General features: G+C 40.4%; 1 protein-coding gene across 13 annotated transcripts in view; it reads right to left on the reverse strand.

Annotated features, from left to right (window-relative positions):
- The window catches only part of EYA1 (EYA transcriptional coactivator and phosphatase 1), an 83,525-nt gene extending 58,442 nt beyond the window's left edge, over nucleotides 1–25,083 (reverse strand). For 2 of the 13 annotated variants that reach the window (XM_086466168.1, XM_086466167.1), the window contains exons 1-8: nucleotides 25,040–25,083; nucleotides 23,521–23,648; nucleotides 21,639–21,707; nucleotides 14,056–14,067; nucleotides 11,367–11,447; nucleotides 9,390–9,459; nucleotides 8,868–9,010; nucleotides 4,549–4,710 (exon numbers count right to left, since the gene is read on the reverse strand). In XM_086466168.1, coding sequence (XP_086322294.1) covers nucleotides 4,549–4,710; nucleotides 8,868–9,010; nucleotides 9,390–9,459; nucleotides 11,367–11,447; nucleotides 14,056–14,067; nucleotides 21,639–21,707; nucleotides 23,521–23,644 — 661 coding nt within the window. In that variant the 5' untranslated portion in view covers nucleotides 23,645–23,648; nucleotides 25,040–25,083. Of the gene's footprint in view, nucleotides 1–4,544; nucleotides 4,711–8,867; nucleotides 9,014–9,389; nucleotides 9,460–11,366; nucleotides 11,448–14,055; nucleotides 14,068–18,989; nucleotides 19,005–21,638; nucleotides 21,708–23,520; nucleotides 23,649–25,039 lie in introns of those variants that run through there. The other 11 variants (XM_009953201.2, XM_086466174.1, XM_086466171.1 and 8 more) reach the window with 10 other exon arrangements.
- Between the last annotated feature and the right edge of the window lie 1,534 nt (nucleotides 25,084–26,617).

A 26,617-nucleotide genomic window follows, 5' to 3' on the forward strand; every position in this document is an offset into this window, starting at 1 on the left:
AGCATCACCCCCTCTCAGACAAAGACACACACACACTAACATGCAGATCTCTCTCTTTCATCTCATGGTCAGCACTGGCTCCTATAGAGGAGGGGTAGGGGTCTCCTAGACCGTAACAAACATGAAGCAGGTTTCTCAGAAACAGCTCTACGGGCCACCCAGAACCACTGGCCTAAAGTAATTTTTAAAATGCTCCAATTTTGCCATTTGTTTTTGAAATAATTGGCCACGGCATGGCATAGAGCTGCTGTTCCTGCCTTAGCTGAACAGACACAAAAATAAGAGTATCTATGAAATGCGTGAGATTTACTGCCCCAAGCTGTCCAGCTACGTAGCTTTAAAATGTGATAAAAGCTGTAAATTGCAGGTCAAAGGTCTATTTTACAAAGAGTGCAGACCCACATTAAAGCTGGGAATCCCAGTCAGCGTCGGAAGGCGGCTGGACCCTGCTGGGACTAGGGCGCAGGCTCCAGGCGTGGGGCTCACCCCCGCACCGCCACGAGGCGCAGGATGCCGTCCTCCCCTGTGTATTTGCCACAGTAGTCCATTTGCTTTCCTAGCTCAGCCTCCTTGCCATGGGCTATGTCTATCATCAGGGTACAATATATGTGGCAGAAGTTTAGTGCAGCTCTCCTGGGAAAGCCTAAGACAGCCAGATGGGCTATTTAAACTCAAGGTTTCTTCCGTTTGCTTACAGTGTTAAAAAAACCTTGGCAAACACCCCCTTGTTGTCGTAGTAACAGCTTAGCAATCCAGCACAATATTTTTATACTGTATAACAATAACTGAATACCTTAACGTTTACTTTTTTTATGGATGAATCCCCAAACCAATTGGTTAGCACATTCTCAGACATCACAGTCTTCGTAACCAAAAAATGCTGGTGCTCATCACAGGTCTAGAACCCTTCCAGTGGTAGAAGAATCGGGTGCAGGGGAAAAATCACGCTTTTATCACAATCACAGGATACTCAAGAAGACAGGTGCAAATGGACGTCTTTCCTTGGCGTTTCCCCCAGTCCTTCACTTCATTTATCCTCACTGGGCAATCCTTATAACTCTGCCAATATAGGAACAACGGCCCATTCCCACAGCCATTAGTCATGTAAGTGGTCTTTCAAAATCTCTGAAGCAACTTATATGAAAATCAGCTTAAGGAATACGCTCATTAAAGTAAGGGTGGAGGGGTGGGGGGGGATGGGGTGGCAGAACCACCCAGCTCCTCTTCCCACCCTCTCCCCTCTGCACCCACTGTTAAAGGGATGGTAAGTTTGTAACAAATGAAAATCCAGTTACCAGAATAACCTTAGCAAGGAGTCACAGGCAGCGATTTTCCTCATCATTTTCAAAAGTTGGCAGTCTCTCCCTCCGCTATTGTTCGGTGACTAATCACGCTGTAATTTTAGCAGGGTCAGGAAAAGCACTGGGTTTAATTGGCTGCACACGCACCATGAGGGAGCGCCTTTACGTTGCAGGGGGACATTTGCCCCAGGGAGAAGAACCGGAATAACTCCAAAGCTTTTGAGCACGAGGTAACCCCAACCAGGGAGCGTGAGCACAGCAACTGCAAGGCTGCTAGGAAATCCCCTTTACTGCAGGCAAAAATGCCAGCAGGGCCCCGAGCACGCTGTCATGTAACGCTTGGTTGTGAAGTAGGTTGTGGGATCCATTATCTCCATTTAGCAGCTCAGCAGCCGCAGGCAGGAGATGAAGAACGGTTATTGCGGGCTATGACAAGGCCGGGGCTGCAGCCTGCCCATAATACTGCTAGAGGGGAAAGGGAGAATAAACTCATTTCCCTCTCTGGAGGCTTCTGCACAAACAACTGAAACAGCAGCAGCACTACCCCCGTCTGGTGTCAAGAGAATCAATTTTGTTCTTAAATAATAGTTGAAACTATGAATAGGTTCTCCTTCCAAAATTAAATGAGGAAAGGGAAACAAATGTTCCTGTTTACTTTTAACATCTGTTCAATCAAAAGGAAGAATTAAAGTCAATTTAAAGTTGCTTCAAATTCAAAAGTTGGCCTAATGAAAACATTAAAAAGACATATGTTCTCATGTATAGTATAGACATATACTGTTAACATTTAACTGCAAGAAAGACCTATTTGTTTAGAAAGGTGACTGTTTTCTACTTAGCTTCTAACAACTCCACTAATATTTTAATTTGAAATGTTCTCCTTATCTCTATTCTTATGGTCTGTAACATTTCTGTAGGAGACCAGTCTTGCTCCCATCCACACACCATGCCATTTACAAGCACAACAGAAATGACATACATACCACAGGGACATCCAGACTCTCTCACTCCAACCTGTGGCTCTTTCACCCAAGCCAGCCTCTCAGCAATCTACTGCCTCCCATGGGCAGCCAGCTTTTAGCCCAAGCACGGCACAGCTGGAGCACAACCCAGGCTCAGACCCCCTCCTTCCTCATCCCTGCGGACAATACTGTCATGAAATCAAGGCATCTGACTCTCCTCTCACTACAGCTTCACAACTGGGTCATCTTCAACACAGTTCTTCTGCAGAATTTTTTTAGATCCTTGCCTTTCGATGTGTACAGCTGAAATGCTTTCCAAGATCTTACTATTCCACCTCTTGACAACTACCACCCTTTCACAACCTTGACAATTCTGATCTCATACACATTTTGCATATCACAGAAAATAAAGCAATACCCTTTATGACAGACCTCTATGTACTCCATTGACTGAGTCCTAGCTCTACTAATGCCAGAATTCACTGCTTACTCTTAAAATTTTCCAACAAGCACCCTCTCACGTTATCCCATGCTGCTCCCCCTTTCCTCCCTCCACCGAATGAGTTTCCTGTAGACATCTGCAAAACTACTTCATTGTCCTCCCTAAACCCCCTTTTTATTGACAACCCTCTGCTCTGTATCTTACAAAAAACCCCCCACCTTTAGAGCTGTTAGATAATCAATATGGGGTGACGACTGCTTATTATGCCTAAACAGTGTCAGCTTTATTGCGATATTATGCCCTCCTAGCCTGTGTCTTTTATTTTAGCCTCCAACTTCTACGGGGGTTGTTTTTTCATTTGGCTATATAAGTTAGCGCAACAGGATACGTGACCGTGGCACCAAGGCACTACTGCAATAGAAATTATAGGCAACACAGACAGGATTTTTCAATAACTCTGTTTCCTAGAGACCATGAATTATCAGTTCCTTAAGAGCTGGAATGTCAGTCCAGGAGTTCCTTGTAGTTGCTGCTGGCAAGCATTTTGAGCTCTCTCCTACAGAGAGGTAAGGCTTTTTTTCAGTAGATGTGTGCATGTGCATTTGGTTTTTTAATTGTGGCTATCTGCAGAAAGCAAAACCAATAACCTGGTTATATTTATATATACTCCCATGAGCAGAAGTTCACCACTATTCAGCACGTAGATGGAATTTTGCGTACTATTCTTATACCATCTTCCTCTCACTTGTCAGAGCTCTCTACATAAGCAATACTTCAGATGTCAGATGGTTACTTCTGCCCTACAGAGCTACTCAACACACAGTTCAAAAAGGGATTTTTAAAAAAAAACAACTCAAAACACCTCTCTTGTGTTTGAGTGAAGGACTGGATCAATACACCCTTAAAGCTGTGGAACAAAATCAAAACCTCATCCACTTGGTCTCTGAAAGCACTTCTGCCTCAGGACATATTATGGAGCATTTACATGATGGCGCACAATTTAAATGAAGCATTATAATAATAAGGAGAGGTGCCGAACCTGTAAAAAACGTGGTCCGATTTTGTGAGTGGTCACCTATTTCAACAATCCTAAAATCTGCAACACACCTGATTTCAAGTGTCAAATTCAGGGGTGAAAAGTCCTGCAGCAGACATGCAAAATTAGCTACTTGTTGTAAACAGAGATTTCTTTAAAATATCCCTTAAAGTGGTGAAAATCCAGAGCCATGTACACCCAGCAACTTCCCGATACAGGAGGGGAAAAAGGAATTGGGAGAATAAGGTGGAAAGATACTAAGTAAACTAAACAGACAAGCAAGATTACAAAATACAATTGATAATAATAGCCCGTACATACACAGACTTACAGTTTTTAAATAGACTTCAAAGAAACAGACTGCAATCATTACTTAGCCACATCCACAGCTGCAGTAGGTATTTTTATCTCCTTTCGCCTGCCTGAACACACTCAGGTGTCAAACTATATTTGGCACTTCCTAAATTCATAAACCTGACACATTTTCCAGAACTCGCTCTGTCACATTCACTATGTGTTAAATTACTGCTATTCGGAGATACAGTTTTACTGTAATAACACTACAACACTTCAAGATTTAAAAATTAATGAAGTCACTAAGCAAGGGATCTTCCAAACTGCTGAGAGCTGGCCTGTTGCTGCTCTCAGAAAAGGCAGTCACCACTTCAGCTTCAACTGCAATAACATCAGCAGGAAGTCCTCAAGCAAACATTCATTTTTATCCTAGGAATGAAAAGAAATAAGGGGGAAAAAAAACCCCATAGCATTAACTATATCTAATTAACGGTAATATCTGTTTATACAGACCTTGCATCTGGTAGCTATAGGGAGCCTGTCCAGGTTGAGGTGTGCTAAAGCTGGCACCGTAGCTCAGAAATCCTGTCTGTCCAGGTGACTGTGACTGTGTCAATCCACCTTCTGTCTTGATGCCTGCCCACAATGCACCTAAATCAGTTAGTGACAGCAAATCTATTTGTTCATATTCAAAAAGGGATGGAAAAGAAAATCACTTCATTAACAGCATTTTTAACATATACCTAATATTGCATGCATGAAAGAACGAACATTGAGAGCATGCACAAATGAACAGGGTAAGGATAGTCCAAAAGCACACATAAAACTGAAGTTCACCAGGGAGAGGTTAAATTCAAAACTGTGTTTCCAATAACTGCAAAAGAAATTTATACATGAACAGGAAGCTGCATTATTCCTTTTTTCCTTTCCTGCCAGAGGCTAACTTTTCCATATATTCATGACATTTCACAGAAGTAGATTAGCAACTTTATATGATTTTAATGAAACGTAGCATAGCCAGGCTCTCCTACCATCCACCCATCAATGACATAACTGAGATTTGCATTGTATATTATTCCTACATGAAAATTACATGGGTCTGAGTCCAATAGCTTTCTAAGGAATTAGAAGTGGATAAAGAAAACTTGTAGCATTAAGCATAAAGATGATTTTTCAAAGCTTATTAAACACTATAGGAGGCATTCAGTCTATTAACAAATAAACAACTTAGACAGGAACTATTCCTGAAGCAATCTCCCAAACTGGGAAAAAGCATAGCAGAGAGTCATTAATCTGCACTGACAGGGAAATCCATTACACATCGCATTACCCTCTCACTTCCAAATTTAGTAATATAAGAATCCAAAGTCCAATTACATGAATGATTTGCCTCCCAGCTTCAGTGATTCTTCCTCCAATTTGTGAGGCAACAAGCAAGTAAATATCAGCAAGTGAAACACTGAGGAAATGCCCACAATTCAGCCTCTGTCCCTTAGTTTTAATTATAAGGTTGTCCCAACATGAACTACGATTTTAAAATAAATACAGCCAAAGCAATGGAAAAGTAATACAATACTCTTAGGCTTCACCGTGGCATTCAGTGATACCTCATTGTTCAGAAACCACCGTTATTTGAACTGAATTAACTAAGTGTGAATCAGTAACACTCCTTTGAAAATAATTGCTAACCTAAATCCATTTCCTGCTTGGATTTTTGTTTTAAAGCAATATTCAACAACGTTTGAAGGTAGGAGAGGGCTGAGAAGTTACTGTGTTTGCAAAACCTCAGTATCTCCCTATATACAAATGGCAGCATATTTTCTTCTGCCATTTAAATCACTATTTCTCAACTGCTGTCATTAATTACCCTTAATTCCTTCTGCCAGACCGACTAAGCGCCAGACTAACCCTGTTTGCTTGTTTTTCCCTGATGCTTACTTGCTTCTTCTGTTTCACGTTACAATTAAACAATCGCAATGACGAATCTGACACCTCGTTTCCACAAGGAAACTCCTGCTACGGATGTTTTGGTACCAGCAATCCCTATTTGTTGTCTGTTTAAGGACTTCTGAAATGCTGACTAAATATTGCTCAGGGAAAGTTTAAGTAAATTAAGCATTACATTTCTAGTCCAGCTTTAACAGCCTGATTCATCTCTCCACCTCAGACGAAGAGGGAGGAGATGATCAAAGGCAGCAGCAGGAGGATGCCACTTGAGTGAAGACAACTTGGCACTGACATGCCCTTTTGCAAACCTCCATGCTATGAAGAGCCTTTCATCTCCTGGGACTTATTCTTCCCACCAGCTCTCATCCAGAAGGCCTTCACTCATCACACCTTGATGCTCCCTTCTCCTTCTCCCAAGTCTAATGTATACAAGGAAGCGGGACAGGACAGTGAGAAAACATAAGGGGACTGCCAGGATCTGGAAAGAAAAGAAGTTGGTAAGCGAAGCCTTTGCTTCATGCTGGTACCAGAGCAGGCAGAAGGAGGGTGCTTCAGGAAATTCTCCAGCCTCCTCAAGGGCTTTGCAGATGAAGCAGAGCCAAGGGCCCCTGAGAGGCAGCTGTCAGTGGCATTCCCCTCCACCCCCCTTCCTGCCTGTGTGGCTGCACCGCAGTGGAGGTGGGGGAGTAGAAAAATGAAGAGGCCAGAGATGCAATTGAGACAGCACCTTCCCAAACTCTGCCCTAGAGAGAAAATTTGAGAGAGGCTGATACGGGAATTCACAAATACTTTTTCTTCCAGTAAGCCCCAGACTAAAGAAACAAAAAGAAAGAAGCCCCCCCACTCCAACTCAGAGTTCTTCCTTTCACATATTCCTAAGTCTCCTCCTAACTCTCCTCCTGCTGGAAGCTCTCTGCCTGGACAAGAGAAAGGCAAGGCAGATGGTACATGGGGTATAAGCTGCAGACCAGAGGAGAATTCTGGCTCCAAATAAGTCTTCAGTTCTTGCAAATGAGCATCCCAGTGTTCCCCACAGAATTTATTTTGGGAGCATGGATTATATGATGCGCCTTAAATATGCAAAACTATATATGGTGTTAGGTTGTAAAACTTTCTAATAGTTACTTGTTTTTAAATATTACTCCTATAAAGTACAGCAGCGAGGAGCACCTTAGCCCCAACCACAAGGCACTGTCTGAAAAGAACTGAATGCATTAAAATCCACTTGGTTCAAGAGTGGGGAGTTTCAGTGGTCAAAAGCAACTCTGCAACATAAAACACTAGGCAAAATTATCCAAGGTCCTAGGCACAGCAGATGGACAGGGCAAAAAAGCAAAACAAAAGAGCAGGCAGGCATGTTAACCCCCAGCAAGCAGTTGCCAAGTAAAGCAACTCTTAATTACAGCTCCAACACAGGAGACAAGTAGCGAAATCAAGGCCTTGGTGGAGTCAGTGGGAGTTTTATAGTGGATCTCAGTGAGGTCAGGATTTCATCCAGAGGAACCAAGCAAAAAAATAAAAGGCACTGTTTGGGCTGCCCAAGCCACCACACCCAGCCAAGTATTCACACGAGGTGTCCACAGGAGAAACAGGTCAAGAAGAGCACGGTGGGGAAAGGTCTGCTATCACACCACCTGATCCAGCTGGAAACAGCAGACAAGCTCTCAGCAGCAACACGAGCTTGTGGCGGTGGGGGGAAGAATCCCCATCTCTGTAGCCTTGAAGATGTAGTTTAAATATCCTTAAAATGTTTTGTTTGTGTAAGTTTAAAATATGAGGAATGGAACTGAAACTGAAACACCCAGTTCATGTTTATAACCATATTTTTGCCTGTAAGTAATGAAGGCTGTAACCACAGGAAGAATGCTTCCTTGGATCATAATTATTGATGATATATTAATGAAACACATTTTTAAAGTAAGGGGAAATAACAGAAAAAAACCTGTTCACAATAATCTGCTGTAGGATACCCTTGAGACCCAGTGGACTTCAACTTGCAGATTTCAGGACGAAAGACTCAACAGTTTTGCACTTAAAAGTTTTAATGATTTTAAGGGGCACTGCTTATAATGTCCTTTTGGTATAAAACTTACATTACCTGAATGTATCTTTACAAAATATACTGCTAAAAGCATGTGGATTGTATATTTTTTAATATGTTCCTCCAGAGGAGTCTAAGACCTATTTTCTAATAATGCATCCTCGCTGACGAACTGTTATGTCGTCTGCCAGCAGACAGTCTGGCAGCAAAATGGTCTCACCCACAGCAGCTTGTTTTTAAATTAATTTTTTTTGGAAATATTTGCTACTTAGTACCATCTCCTTCATCAGGCAGACAGAGCTTTAGTGGCAATTTACCTCAATTTTCACCTCCAGGGAGTTTTAAAACATTGAAAGTGAGGGTTTTTTTCGGTGGGGGTCTTTTTAAAATCAGTTTTTCACCTGCTGAAAATCAGCACAGCTTCATTGATTCATTTGGGTTCCAGTAAGCTGGATCAGCTGAAATTCAGACCTTTAGGTACTAACGTACCCTACAGCATGCTGGAGAGCAGGGCTCCTTGGCAAGTCACCAGGAGCTGCGCCTGTGTAATGGAAGTCCCTAGATCTCTTTTCCCATTTCAGTGTGGGTTTTTTCATATCATCAATAAAAGCCTAATGGATCTCTCTACTTGATCCCAAAACAGAGTCATCATCCTCTTGAGTGGCTCCTTAGCTCTTTAATACATAGATTAAGCACTGCTCACTCCAACAGGGACATTACAAGTCTTCCACAAGAAATGCTCGAGAGCATGGCTGTCCCACTAAGTACTAATGCAACGGTTAGGTAATCTCGATCTAAAAAACATTTACCTCAGGAATAAAATAACATGGATGTGATTTCTTACCATATGAAGGGATTCCATAGGGTTGGCCGGGCTGGGGGTAAGTGGCATAAGCTGTAGCTTGTTGCATCCCTGTTGTAAACTGTGTTTGCCCATACGCAGCCATCGTTTGTGAAGAGGGGGTAGGAAGAATATGTGGGTATGGTCTGCTATTGATTGCAAATGAGAGAAAATAGGACAGACACTGAATTAGACAGACATGCGTGTACTTATTTTTAGCCATATTATAATCCTGCTACTTCATTAACACATGATCATAGGCTGTGCTAGACAACAGAAACTGTAAGACAAAGACAAAACAACAATAAGAAATCAATAAAAGAATAAGTAAAATAAGAACTTTACAAATATTTTTCAAAGACATTCTTAGCATTTAAAAATTATTTTTTTTTTCCCTAGAAGCTGCTGCGGTTTAAATTATGACTTAACAGATGGACCTAATTATTATTTCAAATGAGGTTAAAATCTGCCTATTTCAGTTATTATTATTACTACCACTATTATTATTTTTAAAAGATATCATACTTGGAAGGGTAAATCTGTGGTGGGGAGAACTGGTGTGTTTGTCTTGGGCTGAAACCACTGCTTCCAATTGCTGCACCAAGGAGAAAAGAAAGCACACAAAAGTGTAAATACACACACCAAAGACAAATATTATTTTTCCTAATAGAATTTCAGAGTATTAACAAGATTTTAATTAAATTCAAATATCATTGATACCTTAGATAGAAAATAATATTTTATCAGGAACTATACAAGAATGCTGAACATTAAAATCTTGATTACAAATCTCAAATACTAAATTGCCCCTTTGTACAACTCCTGAGCAATAGTTTATTCTTTGCTAGCACATAGACAACATTTTCAAATGCAAACAACCTATTTCCTAATGGAAACACTTCCCTTCATATTTTCAAAGGATTATTTATATCTCAAGTGCAACATTTTATTAACTTTTAGAATTTTTAAGACCTACATTTTATGAAGAAGCTTTATACGTGCCTCGATTGAAAACACATGGCCAGCTTCAGAGCACGTGTCTCTTTTTAAAAAAAAAATAAATTCCATAACACAAACGATATATTACCATATTACACTTCCTTCTCTTTCCCCCTCATCTTATCTGCTTTCTAAAGTGCTTTCAGACCTTCGAATCAGTCAGTATTGCATCAAGACGTCCAATGTGCAAATGTTGTTAGTGAAACACTTCAAGCTAGGAGGCTAAACAGCAACCTTCTCCCCCAGCAGGCCAGCGGCTGCTGGCACAGAGCTTTACGCCAACCCATCCCAATTTCTTTCGGTATTTTTGCATGCCGCCCGGAGCGTGGCAGATGTGCTCTGGGCGTTATTTTCGGGAGCCCTTCCCTCTCTGGTTACCGTTAGGGTGGCATTTCTTCTCTAGGTCCCAAGGTGGGTTTGAAGCCTTTGCCGGGACTGGGTCAGTGGCAGGTTATGAGACTACTGTAAAATCAGACAGCCAGAGAAACAACAGGCCCTATTGCTAAGTACTTGGAAATAAACAAGGCACGGATAATTACCCTTCGCCTGCTACCCCTTTCCTGGCCAACTACAGGGAAAATCCATCATCTTTATGTTCCAGGAGCACTCGCAAAGCATGGAGGAAAGCAGGGAATCTCTTTCTGTGCTTTCCACACCCGAAAGTTTTTCTTTTCTGTGGCCTGTGAGGCTGCAGATATGTGAAATGTTACAGTCCAGCCTTTAGTCAGATCACCACATATGTATGTGGCTACTATTAAACACATTACCTTTTCTTCATTCAGAGATTTAAAATGCTCTAAAACACTTTTTTGGCTTTCAAGTTTGATACTTTCTTACTCAAAGCATGTGCAGAAAATGGAGGCTGTGACAAGACCAGAAAAGTGTTGGCTACTTGGAGCCTGACTGGTTGCAAGACATGAAATTTTTCTACTCTGAAAAGATAATCCCACAACATAGTATTAAATCCTTTTTTATTTGATTTGCACCATAAAAATGATGTGCTAGAAATACCACAGTTAATCCATAGGTATGCAAAACTGTGCAAACATCTTAGGATTTTCTGACAGTATTTGCCTCCTGGACATTAGAAGCTAAGATGCGTTTGGCCTCCAGGAAGAAAATAAGCCTGACAAAAGAACGAATACCCTGATACCAAGAAATTACAATAAATGAGGAAGACCTGCCCCTCAATTACAACGCTAATCGCAGAGGCAGGTATGTTTGCTCACAGAAAACAAGAGAGTAATTACTCTGGGCCGGAACACTCCCTAGCGAGACTCCCACCAAAGACACAAATGGACATTAATAAGGCTGATGTTGTAACGCTCCTTACTCAGGAAAAACTCCGATTGACTTACACTATCTCAGTAAGATGAACAGAAATAGGGATAAGCTGCAAAATGCACGAGGCTTTTTAACAGCTGTGCATAGATTTAGACCACGTGGGATAACAAAATAGTAAAAGAAAAAACGCTAAGCTTAAAACCTTTGTTTATTCCTTACCTGATCCTGAGAAATTGTCTAAAGACCCGTCTGTGGTAGTAGTAGTAGCAATCTCACTGCTGCTCATTGGTTCTGTTTTAACTATAGAAATATAAATAAAATATATTCTATATGCACCTAATACTCTTGCGCACACATGCACACACACTCACTGCAGCCACAAATTCAATAAAACAAAAATCTGCCAAAATTGTTTTAAATCATGGCTATCGATATTTTGCATTTTGTGTATTTGTGTATACAAACAATGCAAAGTACTGGCAGCTATGATTTATACATACATATAAAATGATCAAGAGTGTTATTTCTGTCCCCAAGGAATAAGAGCCACTGTAACAAACCAGAAGTCCTCATGCAACTCTCTGCACCTGTCCTGATTCCTCTTAATCCTGCAGACCCAACAATAAGGGTCCACATTTAGATCAGGCCACACAGACATTTACAGGCTTGAAGGACAGCAATTTAAATCAGACAAAAAAGGAAATAATTTTTAAATAGGTTTCTCTGAGGGCTGTTCAATTTTTTTTTCCATCCAAACAACTTTTCAGAGGAAAAATGAGAATTTGTGATTAAGTAAAATAAGAATTTGTGACAAGTAAAACACTTTCCTCACAGTAGATTTCTCCTCTTAAAATGAAACCCAACTTTATACTCAGAAACCCTGAATAAACAAAGGGGACAGTCCTCACCAGACACTTTAAAGAATGCTTTTGCATTTTATTCCCTCTGCACCCACAACCCAACATAGCTGTCAGAGTAAAAAAGAATGAGAGTAAGAAAGATCCTCTCCTGCCTCATAATTAATTATTACTTAATTATTTTTAATAAAGCCCAAGTAAATAAACAAACTGCCCTTTCTGTTACTCCAGTGCAATCTCAGTAACAACAGTATTCCGGATCCACGGAGCAAGGATGGGGCTGACCTGGCAATGGATGCAAAGCAGCACAATACCTGCTCCCAGGGAGTTATCGGATCAGCACGGCAATCTCTCAAATCCATTTTTACATATCTAGCGTTAGGAGTTACAGCACACCTAAAGCAACTGGGGATGATGTTTCGGAAAACAACAGAGCTGATCTTACTATCAACATCCCACTGTTTTCGCTCTTGTTGACACACAGAGTCACCGCCTCCCACGCATCAGCGCTGTTGCATACCTGACCTTCCAGCCAGGCAGTTCAGTAACACTGCAGAAGGTGAATCCAAGAAAACCACAGTAAACTGCACCCTATTTGATAAGTAAAGCCCTAGGGCCATCTTGACATGGGTGTTGAGTGTATGCATGTATGTTTGCCTACATATACGTGTTCAGGAATTACAACCATCACTAGCAGAAACCCTTTTGGTGCCAGGTTTGGAAAGGGTGAGGGAGAGGCACTTCCCCCTTTTGACAAAGGACCTTCCCTTTCCTTGCCTTGACAAACCAAATTCTTATTTCCACATGCCTAACTATTTTCTTCACCTGAACTCAACCATGGGATTTACATGCAATCTCTTAAGATTTTACTGATCACCCACTATTTTCTTTTGCTTCTCACACAGGGTGTTTTTTCTGCACACACTAACTCAGGAGAGCAATACTAGCTCCACACAAAACTCTGCTACATCTGCATTAAGAAGCAGTGCAGCCCAGTAAGAGAAGTTTCATGGAGTGAAATGGTTGGTGCAGAGGGTCCGGTATCCACAGTTTAGGCATTAGCGGGGGTTACTTCATGCTAGGTTTAGTGTGGTCCCAAGGAAGGAGCACCCATCAGCAGCTGCAGAATGTTAGCTGCACTTCTGCAGAGCACCTTTTTTGCAAAGAAGTGAAGTCCAAGAGACTCCACAAGGTGAATTAACATGTGGTAAGGAAGTGTGGTCAAGAGGTTCATTTCAAGAGTGCACTCATGATCTGAATGACAACTCTAATACAAATGTATTTCTTAAAAACACAGAGTATAACATATCCAACATCCATTCCATAATTAAATACTGAAAGTCTGACACACAGATGCAACAAAATATTTGTTGTAAAAGAATCTATCCCAAGCAATTTTCCAGAAACCACCATACTTTTACAGCAAGTTCTACACATTTTTTTTTTAAATTTAGATACCAAAAATTATAGCATCTACATTATCTTCTGCTTTTTCTTAGAAGTTTATCATAGCTACATTTTACAGTCAGACTAATACTTCCTTCATAGATTACTCCAGTTTTCCCCAAAATTTGCAAGTCTTCTGAACCTAATTTCCATAATGAGATTATGCTTTTGGAAACAACAATGAAAGATGCTTTTCTCTATAGCTGACAGCTGTGGGGGAGGAAAAGGGAGGAAGATGAGACTTCCTTGGGGTAAAGGGTGGAAGATTTCAGTACATGCTTTCTCCAAACTCCTCCCCTCTTCTCTACCCAAGAAACAATTCTTCTACATTCCTTATAAAATAAAATGTCATTGTTTGGATCACCACAAACTAGCAGTTCAAGGACTACGCTGAGCTACCTCACACAATATAAAGACTTATAACATAATTTGTCCTAGATAAAGATTTTTGGGACAATTTCTTTCTAAGTGGATGTAAACACCTCTCTTGGCACTGGTTTAAAAGCCCACTTCATGTGCCTTTGCACCTATCTAGATCTCAGATGCTTGTTCAAGAGATGATTTTGGGCACAACCTCATCAAAATGAAATTTCTGTCTCTCTGACTCATGAGCAACGCTTCAGTGCATATAACTTTATAACTGAATGCTGTTTACTAGACATACTACTTTTGAACATACCAGACAACATGTATGAAATACACTGCAGTGCCTTCTTCATGGAAATTAATTCTAGTTGCTGACTGAGGTGCTCACAAACTTTTCATTACAACTGTTCCTTATGTCTCCTCTCTCAGCCGTTTTATTTACTGAGTATACAAAAAACAGGATAAGAAAGGCTGTTCACATTATTCCTGATCTGGATACTCATTAGTAGGGTGATAATAAATAAGCCCTATCATGCCACCTTTAGGAACAACCATGACCTGAACGGACCTTTGCACTGCAGCTAGTCGGGAATTTAATGAAGACGGATAGGAACTGAAAAGCCTTCCATTCCCCAAGCATTTTAATCAAACTGCCAGACAATGACTGCATATTTCCTTCTATCTGAGCCTAAACACATTTCAAGAGGATGAAAGCTTGCTATACAAAGAAATAAACTGGGAAGAACAGCCATAGTTTTACCCACTGGAAATATTTACCACATCTATTGTCACTGCAAAGGAAGGTCTCTCATTTGCCCAAGGCAAAAACTGACCTGCAACTGAGCATATTTCACCCCAGAATCATGGGGAAAGACAGCTGCAAAGGGATTTCCTAAGGTTACAAGTCTGCCAGTCTATTGCAGTAGCGCACCAGTAATTCATGTCTATCATGAGAGACATAGGAAGCTGTCCAAGGAGGCAAGGCTTTGGACAGGCATGAACCTGGCCCTGCCATGTGCTCCTTAAGCACTCTCTAGATTTCAGCTCTCCATTTTTTCCATGACAATTAACACTTCTGCAATGTGTCCTAACCTTTTCACAGGATGACCCTGGGCAATGAGTGGGAATATTGCCACATCTACACAGAACACATTGCAAGCCTGCCAGTAACTGCCAACAGCGTGCTCCATCATGGCAAGGACCGCAGGAAGTGAAACAGGGGAGTTCCCATTTCTGCTGCTTTTTTATCAAAACAGACCTTTTCAGAGGTGCAGAATTATCAGATTTGCATTATAGAGACAGACTGATTTAGCAATATGCTACTAAGCTTTTGTGCCAGCAAAATCATTCATGCAATAAAACAGATTGCCAGTAAGAAGTTCAAGAAGAACTCTAACGTATTCCAACCTGCTGAAAAAATTCAACACTTATTTAGAATTACTGATACAGATTTGGTTTATATACCAAGGAGCTTAAGAAGCTATGTCAACAGAGAGACACTTTTACTCCCTATTTTTCCTTTTCTAGTCATTTAGGAGATTCTAAAAGCAAAATTTAAAAAGAAACTGTCTAAGAAAACAACACAACCAAATAATGGCAAAAATAGGAATAACAGATAATAACACACATATTAGCTCTGAGAAAAAAAGCACAAAAATTCTGAGACAGCATAACTGCTCATCTAACATTGTATCAATTGTCAAGATATTTCTTCTTAAGGCACTCAGAGACCGCAAATGCAAAAATGCCGTATTACAAAAGGTGGTTAAAAATTACTTACATGGCAGTTTCTGAACTCCACAAAGAGAGAGAACTTCAGACCAGAACACACAGGTTCATGTGGTTCATTGGCCAAGTAACAACTCTTGAGTTCACAGCTTGTCATGCAGTCACTGGCCTATACAGCAGTGGAGTGTGTTACGGGGAATAGGATGCTGGCTGTTTTAAATATGGACTTCAAGACCTAACATTTGGCCATTCCTAACACAGAAGTCATCTGAATAAATCACAAAGATTGCAGCATGCAAAAAGTAAGGGTTTTAAATATCTTCTTAAAATTACATTATCTAAAGTACCTGTAAGGCTTGCTCTTCTGAACTAATCTTTGTTAACAGCTATGCCATACACATTAAACCAGAATAGAAATACTGTAAACATGGATGAATGATTTTAATTTTGCAGTTCTAAGACTGAATTAATACTTTAATGTTATGTTCTTTGTATTATACGAATAAGTGGGCAAAACGAAATCATTTCTGGCTGACAGCTCTCAGTGTGCATGGGGCACAAAGAGCCTCAACAAAGTAAGTGAAGCTGTTAGTTTGTCTATAGACGTACATATAAATACAATCTCTAGCCCTATTTTGGTTTGTCTTAAGGTGACATTTGCAAAAAATGTTAGCAGCTAAACACCAGGTAGACATCTTGATTAGGTATTTTATGTATCCATTTCCATTTGTACACTGTTTTTCTTGATACCATCCTTTTCTGTACCCACTAGAAGCCCAAAGCTCACCTGAAAGCTCAAAGACAATTATCACTAACAACAGAACAAAAATTCTACCTTGAATCTCTAAGCTGATTATATTTTCCATTATTTTATTCAAACTCTCCGCTGTTTGTACTGAAGAATCTTGCATTATGAACAGGTTACTAAAGTTTACAGGTTACTTATAAACAAGTTACTCAATTATACTAATTCCTACCCAGGATATTCTCTCTTTTTATCACAGACTATCAAATCATCAGCTCCTGACTATGAAGTCCGATAAACTTACTTGCTCTTGCTTCTCAAAGCAGAGGACTCTTCCTGAATCTCATTGTCTGGAAATTACCAGAAGGTAATTACTATAAGGTAATTTCCATCCTAAATTTATGTTCAGTTTTCAAAGAAAGTCCCTGCTCAAAGCAGCACATTCTGGTTCAAGCCCAGACTGTTTCCTGCTCTCCTGATGTGAGAAGGCTTCAAAACTTCCACAGTACTTGGGCTGCAGCTAACAGCTAGATTTCACGGTGTGGCACCGTTCCCCCACGACCCTCATCTTCCTCTTACATTACGCATTACAACCAAAAGAGCTTTAATGTCATTGTACTGCTCATCTAGCAGTAAAAACCTTAAATTTACAAAGAAATGGCATCACCACTACAGTGTTAAATCAGAAAGAAAATTCAAAACATCTGGGTGAAGACAAGTTTTGATGGTATCTGTAGCTGCTAATCAAGATTTAGCCTGGATATTCATCTGACAAGTACAGCCATGGGTTAAAATAGCCTCATTCACTGCAGTTAGGAGATCAGGATATCAGAGTCAAACTAATGGTCTTACCCCTTCACACTCACTTGTTGATTTATACCAAAAGATTGTATCTCTCCTGTCCAAACGGAGGCAGCATATAGCCAGAAACAATCCTTTTAGAGGTGTTATGGCCCACTTCCTTTTTTTTTTCCTGCTCTTCTTAAATCCTCGATTGGGAATTTGACCATGGCAACTCCCCTGCACATGGGTAACAGTTTGCAGAGTGTCCACATAAAACACCCATACTCTTTAACCAAAGCCAGACAGAATGACCACACAACATCACAGCCCCAGCCATTAATGGCAAAGAAGGTTGTCTTCACCTACCTTCTGGGAACATGGAGGGTTTCAAGTGAACACAGAGCATCATGGAGACGTCAAGCCTGCTCTGCCATTTAGGTGTACAAGACTCAAAACTGAGACATGAAGACAGAAGCAGAACCACAAAGCGGGTGGGACCTTTCATAAGCAGGAAATAACATCCTCTACTTTTTGGCCAGGGCCTGAACTGCAGGACTGCCAAACTTAAAGCCAAATTTACCTAAACAAAGAGGGCAATACAAAGCTGGTGATTTGTATTTCCCTCCACCCAGAAGCAGCAGGAAACTCTCCAGCTTGTCTCATCAAACCAGGTGGCACAGGTACTTCACTCAACGACCACGGGTCAGATGACATGATTAATCCTGAAGTGTAACCAAGTTCCATGTTTTTTTTGATACCTATGAGCAAAACCCCTCAGAAGATTACAAGATGCAAATACAAGTGCTAAATCATCAAGTCACAAGTCTCTGAAGTTGCTAAGGCTCTTCCAATACCAACCTATTGTCTATTAAGGTGTGATCTTAAACCAAGATGTTCCATTCCTGTTCCCTGGAGTTTCTGCCAGTGCACACCAACAGCAGGGGCTGGATTTCCTTCTCATCGGTATTACTGGCCAGGCATATCATGTTTCTATCTTATGCTGCGCAACCATGCAATTGTACACACGCAGATCGTGCCTAACAGGCTGGTCCCACTGGAGAGATGACACACCTTGCGTGATGTATTGTAGACAGAGTTTTTGGTGAAGTAGTATCTTCACAGGTTCTTGACATACCGCAGCCTGTGCAAAGCCACTGTGCCTGTGGGGCTCTGGGACCCTCAGTCACACTCAGAGGGTGGTCTCACACCACCACGCTCCACTTGCAGTCTAGAATGGCACGTGCTGTGAACATGTTTATGAAAAGCTTGCAAAAATAAATTATATTAAAACAATGGTGCTTCCAAGATGTTCCATTCTTTTTTTAAAGTCCTTCGTCAGCTGGAGTATTTTCTTTTCCTCAAACATCTATGGAAACCAGTGCTGCTATTGTCTATTCACTTAAAACAAGGTCCTTTCTTTCAGGAAAATGCTATTTCTAAATACAGAGGTATCCCTGCATTGATTACAAATTTCATACCATCAAGCTCTTCATCACAAACATATGTCTGGAAACTTCAGCATGCATAACTGACAGAAAGTCCAGAAATGAGCAATTAAAAGATACCAGAACCCAAGCATCTGCCAAAGGAGGATCATTTTGTCTGAATGCCATTGCCTACCACAACTTTGCACCCCAAAGTACACAAAATCATGAATAACTACTACTCAGCAAAAATTAAAAATTATTCACTGCCAATGTGCACGCCTGATTGTAATACTGAAAGACTATTTTGAGTGCCATAAAGTATTGTTAGAATTACAACAAATACTCAACATATCATTTACTTACAGAAATCTACACCACGTGCCATAACAACCACCAGGTCATAACCTCTCTATGGATTCCAATACCTTACTCCACCATTACTTCAGAAAACACTGAGAACAGGTTTTTTTCCGTTCTACAATATCGCAACTCAACAGCAAACATACTACACAGCGCTGCCTTTTGAAACCCTGAAGATAGATTTACGTTCACCAGACTTAAAACAACCTTTCTAATAGCCACCCATCAGATAGTCACGTAGTGGGGAGCTTTGACTGCCTTTGTGTGGGATCTCATTCTCATGTTGCAGCACGTACTTAAAGAGCAAGAACCTTTTTTTTCCCAAAGGAATTTTGATGTCCAACTGCCTTTGAAGCCTCCCTTCCTATGTATCTTTGAAAATCTGATCTTCAATTTGTTATCCATTTTCCCTTCCTGCTTGATATGAAAATGCCTTCTCGTCTTCCTTCTGAACACTCAAAAATGAGGGCAGCAGCATCTCCATACTCCTAACATGAACGAAGTGTAGCTGCTTGGAAAACCATGGCTCCTTCTCCCAGTCTTCATCTGGTCCTTTCTATCCCAGTTACATAAAACACTACCACGATGGGCCACGTGCTTTTCTTTCTCACTCTATGTCATCCAACAGAACTGATTTACATTCTTTAGATAAAAGTAAAGATCACTGTAGGCAGAAACCGGATGCAGTTGTCTACTATGGAAAACAGCTTTGCTACTTCTTTCAAATTTATTGATTACTCACAGCCTTTCCCCTCTAAAGTACATCTACAAAAATGGTCCCTGTTGTTGGAATAGCCACTAGCTGTCTGATAAAACTTAACGAATGGCAATTTTATTAGCTTCTGTTGTTATTGTTTCTTTAACTCCTTCAGTATCAACCCACCCCAGCAATTTGCTGACAAAGGAAGATTAGAGATAAGGCAAAACTATGAGCATTTTGATGCCTACTTCAATTGCCTTTTTTTTTTTTTTTTTTTTAACAGATTTTCTTAGGCAAGTCATACAGGGCCAAATTTTTAATGGTGTCCAGTGTTTGCTGTTCCCTGTGACAGAGAGTATTTTGTGGAAAAACAGTTAAAGAGAATATGGAAAACTCAAATACTGTAGTATTTCTACCATCGGCACCATCTTGGAATGCCAGGACTGATTTATCTGAACGCCTTTAGCCAGGCATTTTAGTGTTACTCCTCTGCATTTGATCCTGGGAAATTGCTGACGGGTCAAGGCCTATAATTTCCTTGTTACTTCCCCGTCACTGGTTTGAAGACCATGCTGCCTGGCCTGGAGAAGAGGAAGAAAGAAACCAAACACCAGCAAAGTAATTACTTCTTATTAGCTATGATTTTTTTTTTAATCAAGATGTTAAGGAAATGCTTCTTTTCCCCTCACCACACATACATCCAGAGCTATGAAGATCGTCTCATGATCTGCTACAAACTTAAAAGGATAGTGTTTGTTCTACAGCAATCACTATGCTCTAAAAGAATCCTGCAGAGGAATTGCTATCTGAGACAAGAAGTAGTAAATCTGACTTGTTTAAAAATGTTTAGATAAAAGGAAATAAATAGCAGTCACCCAAAACTCCCTGCATTTCTTCAGCAGCAGTCCTCGACCAGCACTACCTGGTCAGTTCTGCACTACAGTAGTTTTGCCCTACCAAAGTGAAATTAAGGGCATGAAGAGTTATTATATAAAAGCTGCAAGCAGAGATTAAACTCAATCACACGACTAAATCCCCATTCAGTGCTTTGAAAATTTACCACTAAGCGTGAAGCTAAAAATATTAGCTAACTACAATGAGCTATCTTCCAACCACATCCTCTTGTAGAACAACATCAATAAGAGACAAGTCTGAAAATGTGCCTTAGAGGAATTAATGAACATTTGTTTGAAACAGTGCCATTTCATTTTGGGACAGGTTTTTTTGGTGGGGTTTTTTTTTGGTTTTTGTTTTGTTTTGTTTTGTTTTGTTTTTTTCTCCCCCTCATCTAGTGAACAGATCCTGCACTTCGGGGTATGGAAACCTGCCGAAATCACACCCATAGTCAAATCAAATTTAACATATCTTTACGAGATATTTATAACATGCAAATACCTAGAGGGTCTGTTGCTCATTCACATGAAGGTCCCTTATGCCAGAAAAGGAAGGCTCTTTCATGTTAGTGAGAATGAGTGCGTAGAAAATTAGAAGCTGGTTTCACATTTATATTTAACATGTGAAGGTTCAGCAACCCACATCTCCACTCCACGTGCAACAAGCAAGCAAACCACACTGCAACATTTTAAGAAAGGCAATTGGCAAGCCCTTACGACTGCATCCTTACAATCTGCCACTTGTGTCTCAGCAGGATTCTGCTTCAAGAATCTCAGAAAAAATAATTTCACTCCACCTTTCATTAAAAAAAAAATAAGAAACCCTTGCTTCATTCACTCCCATTTTTTCTTACGCCTGTTCAGCAGCTCAAGGAACCCAAATCAAACATTACCTCAAGATAAAACAGACTAACAGCAAAATTTCCACATTCAGATTCTTGGGCATCTGACTCGCTCACAAATTTTGTCTCTTGGCACACATCTAATTCACAAATAAAGTATTTGATTACGTTTCTTTCAAAGACCTTTCCGTCTTTGTCACTCAAGAACAACCAGAGACAGGAATTTTCGATTTAGAAAGTTTAGACCAGAATTGCTAAGCACAAGCTATTTCTCAGGATGCTTTCTGGACCATATCTGAAAATGCATGCGGAGTGCCCACGCCTGCTGCGCCCACCACAGCCACCCAAACCTGTGGGGCTCTGTCTGCTAGGGCTTAGCAACCAGTCCGCAGTGCTGAGCAGGGTCATGTCACCTGAGGGAAAATTGCAAACAAAAGAAAACCGTTTGGCTTCATCTCAGAAGGCAAACACGTATTGCAAGTTAGCGCTTTCTGGGTAGAACTCACCCAAAATTAGTTAGCCTGAACTTTAAAATTCTAGTGTCGGATAAGTAATTTATCGTGGTTTAATTTACTTTCCTCAATAAACTATGATACCTACCTAGAAGTTTGGATATTATTTCCAAAATTATTTGCTACCTGAGGTCAGTGCATGAATAGACACAAGATACAGCTCATTTCCTGGCAGAGTAACATTAAGCACCCCATTTCTCAGAGCGTATGCCTGCACACAAGAACAAAAAGTCGAGCCAGATGGTGACTGTCTTTCAGTGTTTCAAGGAACACTCTCTATTTTTGTGCTGCTAAAGGACCTTCAAGTTACACAGAAGGTACAAAAGCTGGTGAAGTTTACAGCAAAGGCTTTCATGAGCTACAGGAATTTTCATCTGAAAGGGTTGAACAATTTTATCCTGTAGCAAAACTGGTATATACCTGATAATACAATATGGAAATATAATAATTTACTTGGGTATTTTAAAGGAAGAAGACTCATCTGTGGATATGAAAGATTTTTCTGCTTAAACTATATTAACATATTAATTAAGCACTGTATTCACACTTTAAAAAGCTACTTTTTTTTTTTTCAAATGGCTTAAAAATTAATTGCAGCAATACTTCTGCAGCAATAGCAAAAAGTACATTACACACAACTCTGGCACAAATGCCTGTTAATCTGATAACCCATAAACCCTCCCCACTACAGAGGACTCCAATTAGAACGAATAACAGAGATGTCTGGGGAATTGAGGGGGGACGACATCTGTTTGATTGACATGTGCCTTTCCTGGAAGAATGCAATGTATGTCCATAATCCTGAACAGTCTGACATCACTAACATGACCCAGTTCTTAAGAAAAAAAGGCGTATTTTTGCTACTACAGTTGTTTAACTATACATTTATATCGAACAGCAATATTGAAGCTGCATGACCCTCTTTTCTAGTAATGCATTAAAATCTGTTCACATAGCTAGCCAAATGTCATGTATGATCTTTCCTACCATTGCCATAGAAATGTTACAGGAAAGAGTATTTTTTGCTGGTTATTATATAAATCCTTCTGTGTTTCATTAGATGTATTATTATATGTATTATGTATGTATTATATTACCGTCAAAGCTGTTAGTTAGGTTAGTCTGCTGTTAGTATTCTACTGAGAACAAACATAACTTATCAACTGCCTGACTGCTTCTTGAAAAATCGGTATCACTTTACCCCACTGAATTACTACACCTCTTTGAATTTTGGCCACTCCATCAGAGCAGCAAGCTAGCCCGAGGAAATTTCAACACTTAGTTTTATTAGCCTACTTGACAAAACTTCCATAGCCTTAGGAGCTTGCAAAAAGTGAGAACATAAAGAAATACTGAAATAGTGAAAAAGACTGAAAGATGGCATTTTGTAGGACGACGATTGTAAACACCTTTTTTTCTCATCGTTACACTACCCTTTCAGGTTTTTTGGAATTTTTTTTTTAAGCTCTGCACATACTGCACTGCTCAGTCCATTCAAAGTCTATGAAAGGAGCATAAACCTGGAATGAAAGCTATTGCTGAAACTTGACAGTAGTACCTAGTGATAAACATTGAACATCGGCTTTCCACACCATATTACATAAACACGGAACACCTTAAAAACGTTTCCTCTACGTAGCTTACTGATGGCAAGAACACCAATGCAACAAGGAGAAAAAACAAACTAGGAAACACTAAAAAAACGGTGGCTCACCTTCTGTGCCATTGGGTGTCATGGAATTATTATTTATATGGGAGTTATCAAGTTTTGGACCACTGGGGGATTCACTACTACCACTGAGTTGGCTGTGTGGGCTGGCTAGATCCTGCATTTCCATAGACCTGAAAACAAGATGCAACTAGTTTTAGTGACATATCTAACATGGATTACAGAGGAATTACCCACATGAGATGCTGCCCACTCTTAATCAACATCCTGAAAACACTTAGGAAAAAAAAACAGCTTCTCCCAACTTGATCTTTTCTAGGGCTAAGCTCATTTTGTAGCCCCACACACGACTAACCACCTACCATAATTATTTCTGCAGCTTCTAACAGAATAAAATTTAGATACCAAGTACTGTACTTTCAACATTCATGTCACCTGGTATTTTTAAGATATGTACAAAGACGGAATCACCAATATACAAAGACATATATTCTCTTAATAAATTAACACTCTGCTTTTTCAGGATTTAACACTCAGTGGCAATATAATGAGCCTCTAAACCAAATAAAACACTTGAAGCAATTGTGGAAACCTATCATCCACTGACAGGGAATGAGATATTCCTGATGTATGTGTTTACCCTGGCAAACTACTTAATTGTTCCTCTGTTTCCGTTGAAACAAATGCAGCATTAAAACATTATTATGTCTGCTCACTTGTTTGCTTTGTGGATTACATAAAGCGTGCCCAAATGAAAAGGGATCTGACCAACATACAGTGAATCCACACTGGTGTTAGTATGCCTTAGCACTCTGCTGTATCTCAGCAGCTGTCGCTTAGTCAAAACAAGAGAGCAATTCCGATTCAAAGCAAAAATTAAATGTTTATACAACACCCAAGCAGCTGAGTATTTCCGATTTGTGTTTTTAAGAGCCTTATAAAAAAAGGCCAATAGACATCATCACCATGACATATCCCTTGGTTGAACTGCCCCATCCTTTTGCTCCTTTATACCTAAAACTTCTGATAATGTTATTTGATGTATTCAGTCTAAGTAATCGCTCCCAGTAGAAATTTCATAGGTTACTGTGTGTGTGCCTCCAAGGCATTTGAACCAGTAATTTTTCGGTTTAAAAGAAATGCTTAGGCTCTTTTAAAGACTATTAAACTGATACAAAAAATTCCTCCCACACTGATGGTATAAATATCCTTAAGCCTAAGTGTCATTTCAGCTATGAAGTTCTCACATTTTAACTGAGATTTTATCCCAAGTTCTGAACACAAATCCTTCATTTCATATTTCATTACCTAAACCGATCTACACATAAAGAAGGGCAACATCATGATGAGTTTAAAAAGCCAACTTCTAATATAAAGTCAAACAATTTGGTGAAAAAGTGCTCGTGCTTGTGGTTTACAGACGTTGTTACATGCATGTAAAGGCGACGCTCCAGCACTTCTGCTTAATGCAGAAAACAAGAATAAATATTTACTTATTACATGACATTAAAAAAAAAAAAAAAAAGGCTTGCAGAAAAATAGCAATTTTCAACCCAATCCTTACCTGCAGCTTGAGGAAACAGCAACATCTGAACTGGTTTGGGACTTCTGCACCTGTAAACCAGGGAAAAACAGAAGCCTCTATTACTCCGCTTTACTATGAGGCCTTAACTTAAAGAAAGGATATCACCGCTGATGACAATTCTGTCCTTTAAACCCAAAAGGAGAGGAGGAGGGCGCGGTGCCCATGAAAGGCATATTGTCTTTAAATTGAAGGCTCAACTGTTGTTTCCCCGGCAGGTCTCTCTCCCTCCTCCCCGCGCCAGGGGCCAGCGGCCAAGTGACGGGCTAGTGATTCATCAGGGGCCCATGACAGCTGCAGAGGGGCTCACTCCTCCCACGGCATGGCTCCCCCGCACACCCCCGCGAAGGTAACCCTGCCGCCCCACGCCGCCTCGCCGAGGGCAGCAGGAGCCGCGCTGGCCCAAGCCCCCCAGCATCCTCCAGCCCTCTGGTGATCATCAGCGGAGCTCTCTCCGCCTCCTATCCCCTTAACTCTTGGCAGCTTCTTGCCCTCGTCGTGTTGGCTTTCCTCTTCCTCCGCTCTTCGCCATCCTTCCTCTGCACCTGGGCAACAGCGAACCCACAAGCCAGCTCACCCCAAAGGCTGACACTATTTTTGGGTGGGGCCACACAACAAGAGGCAGGTCTACCTACAGTAAAGATCTTCCAATCTACCTACCTATGGTAAAGACTTTCAGATCTTTACCATAAAGATCTTTACTGTTGGTAAAGACCAACAGTATTACACAACCATCCCCAAAACAATCTCTGACCGGGGTGAATTAGAATAACCCCCCACACACACGTTACTGCACAAAGTCTTACTCGTAAAAACTCCAGCCGCTAATGAGATTTCTGATAAAATGACTTAAAAGAACACTTCTGGCTAAATAAATAGGAGGAAGCTGTAGCATTTTCCTTTAAGATCACTCATCAAGAAAAGGAATCTGATTCCACTGGGAAGCCCAGCAATAATTTTCCAGTTTAATAAAATGACTCCTTTCATAACTCAGGTGAGTAACAGATTTTCATATCCTATTAGAAAAACACCATTGCTTTGCTAACAGATTCTTCCCTATAGCGGTAACGATTGTCAGCAGGTGATAAAATTCAGGTGAAGATATGCTGCTAGACACTGTTACCTTAAAAGCACACAAAAGTTTCTCCGGGCAAGGTATATATCCTCTTAACGTCTGCACTGAGAATCCTTCATGTGCGTTTCCATTCAACCTGAACTGACATCTCTTAAACGATCACAGAGCAAAGACAAGAGAGATGAGGCATTTTAAGTGCCATAAAAATCATCCAAGCAAATCCTACTTATGTGTCTGTAGGGTTTTGGGGGTTTTTTTTGTTATTTTTAATCACAGACAGAATTACTACTAGCAAGAGTAAACAACTGCTAGGGGCAGCCAGGCAATGCAGAAGATTACAAATGATGTCAAGGAGCATGCACTAATGCACGCTGAAAAACATCAATCTTTTTACAACTGAGTACTTAAAAGTAGTGCATAACGTGCTTTTCAATACATCGTCGTGTGCCAAATCAAACTACACAAGCAAGATAGATTCAAAACGC

The sequence above is a fragment of the Leptosomus discolor genome, chromosome 5, assembly GCF_034619465.1.
Source record: "Leptosomus discolor isolate bLepDis1 chromosome 5, bLepDis1.hap2, whole genome shotgun sequence".
Classification (NCBI taxonomy): Eukaryota; Metazoa; Chordata; class Aves; order Leptosomiformes; family Leptosomidae; genus Leptosomus; species Leptosomus discolor.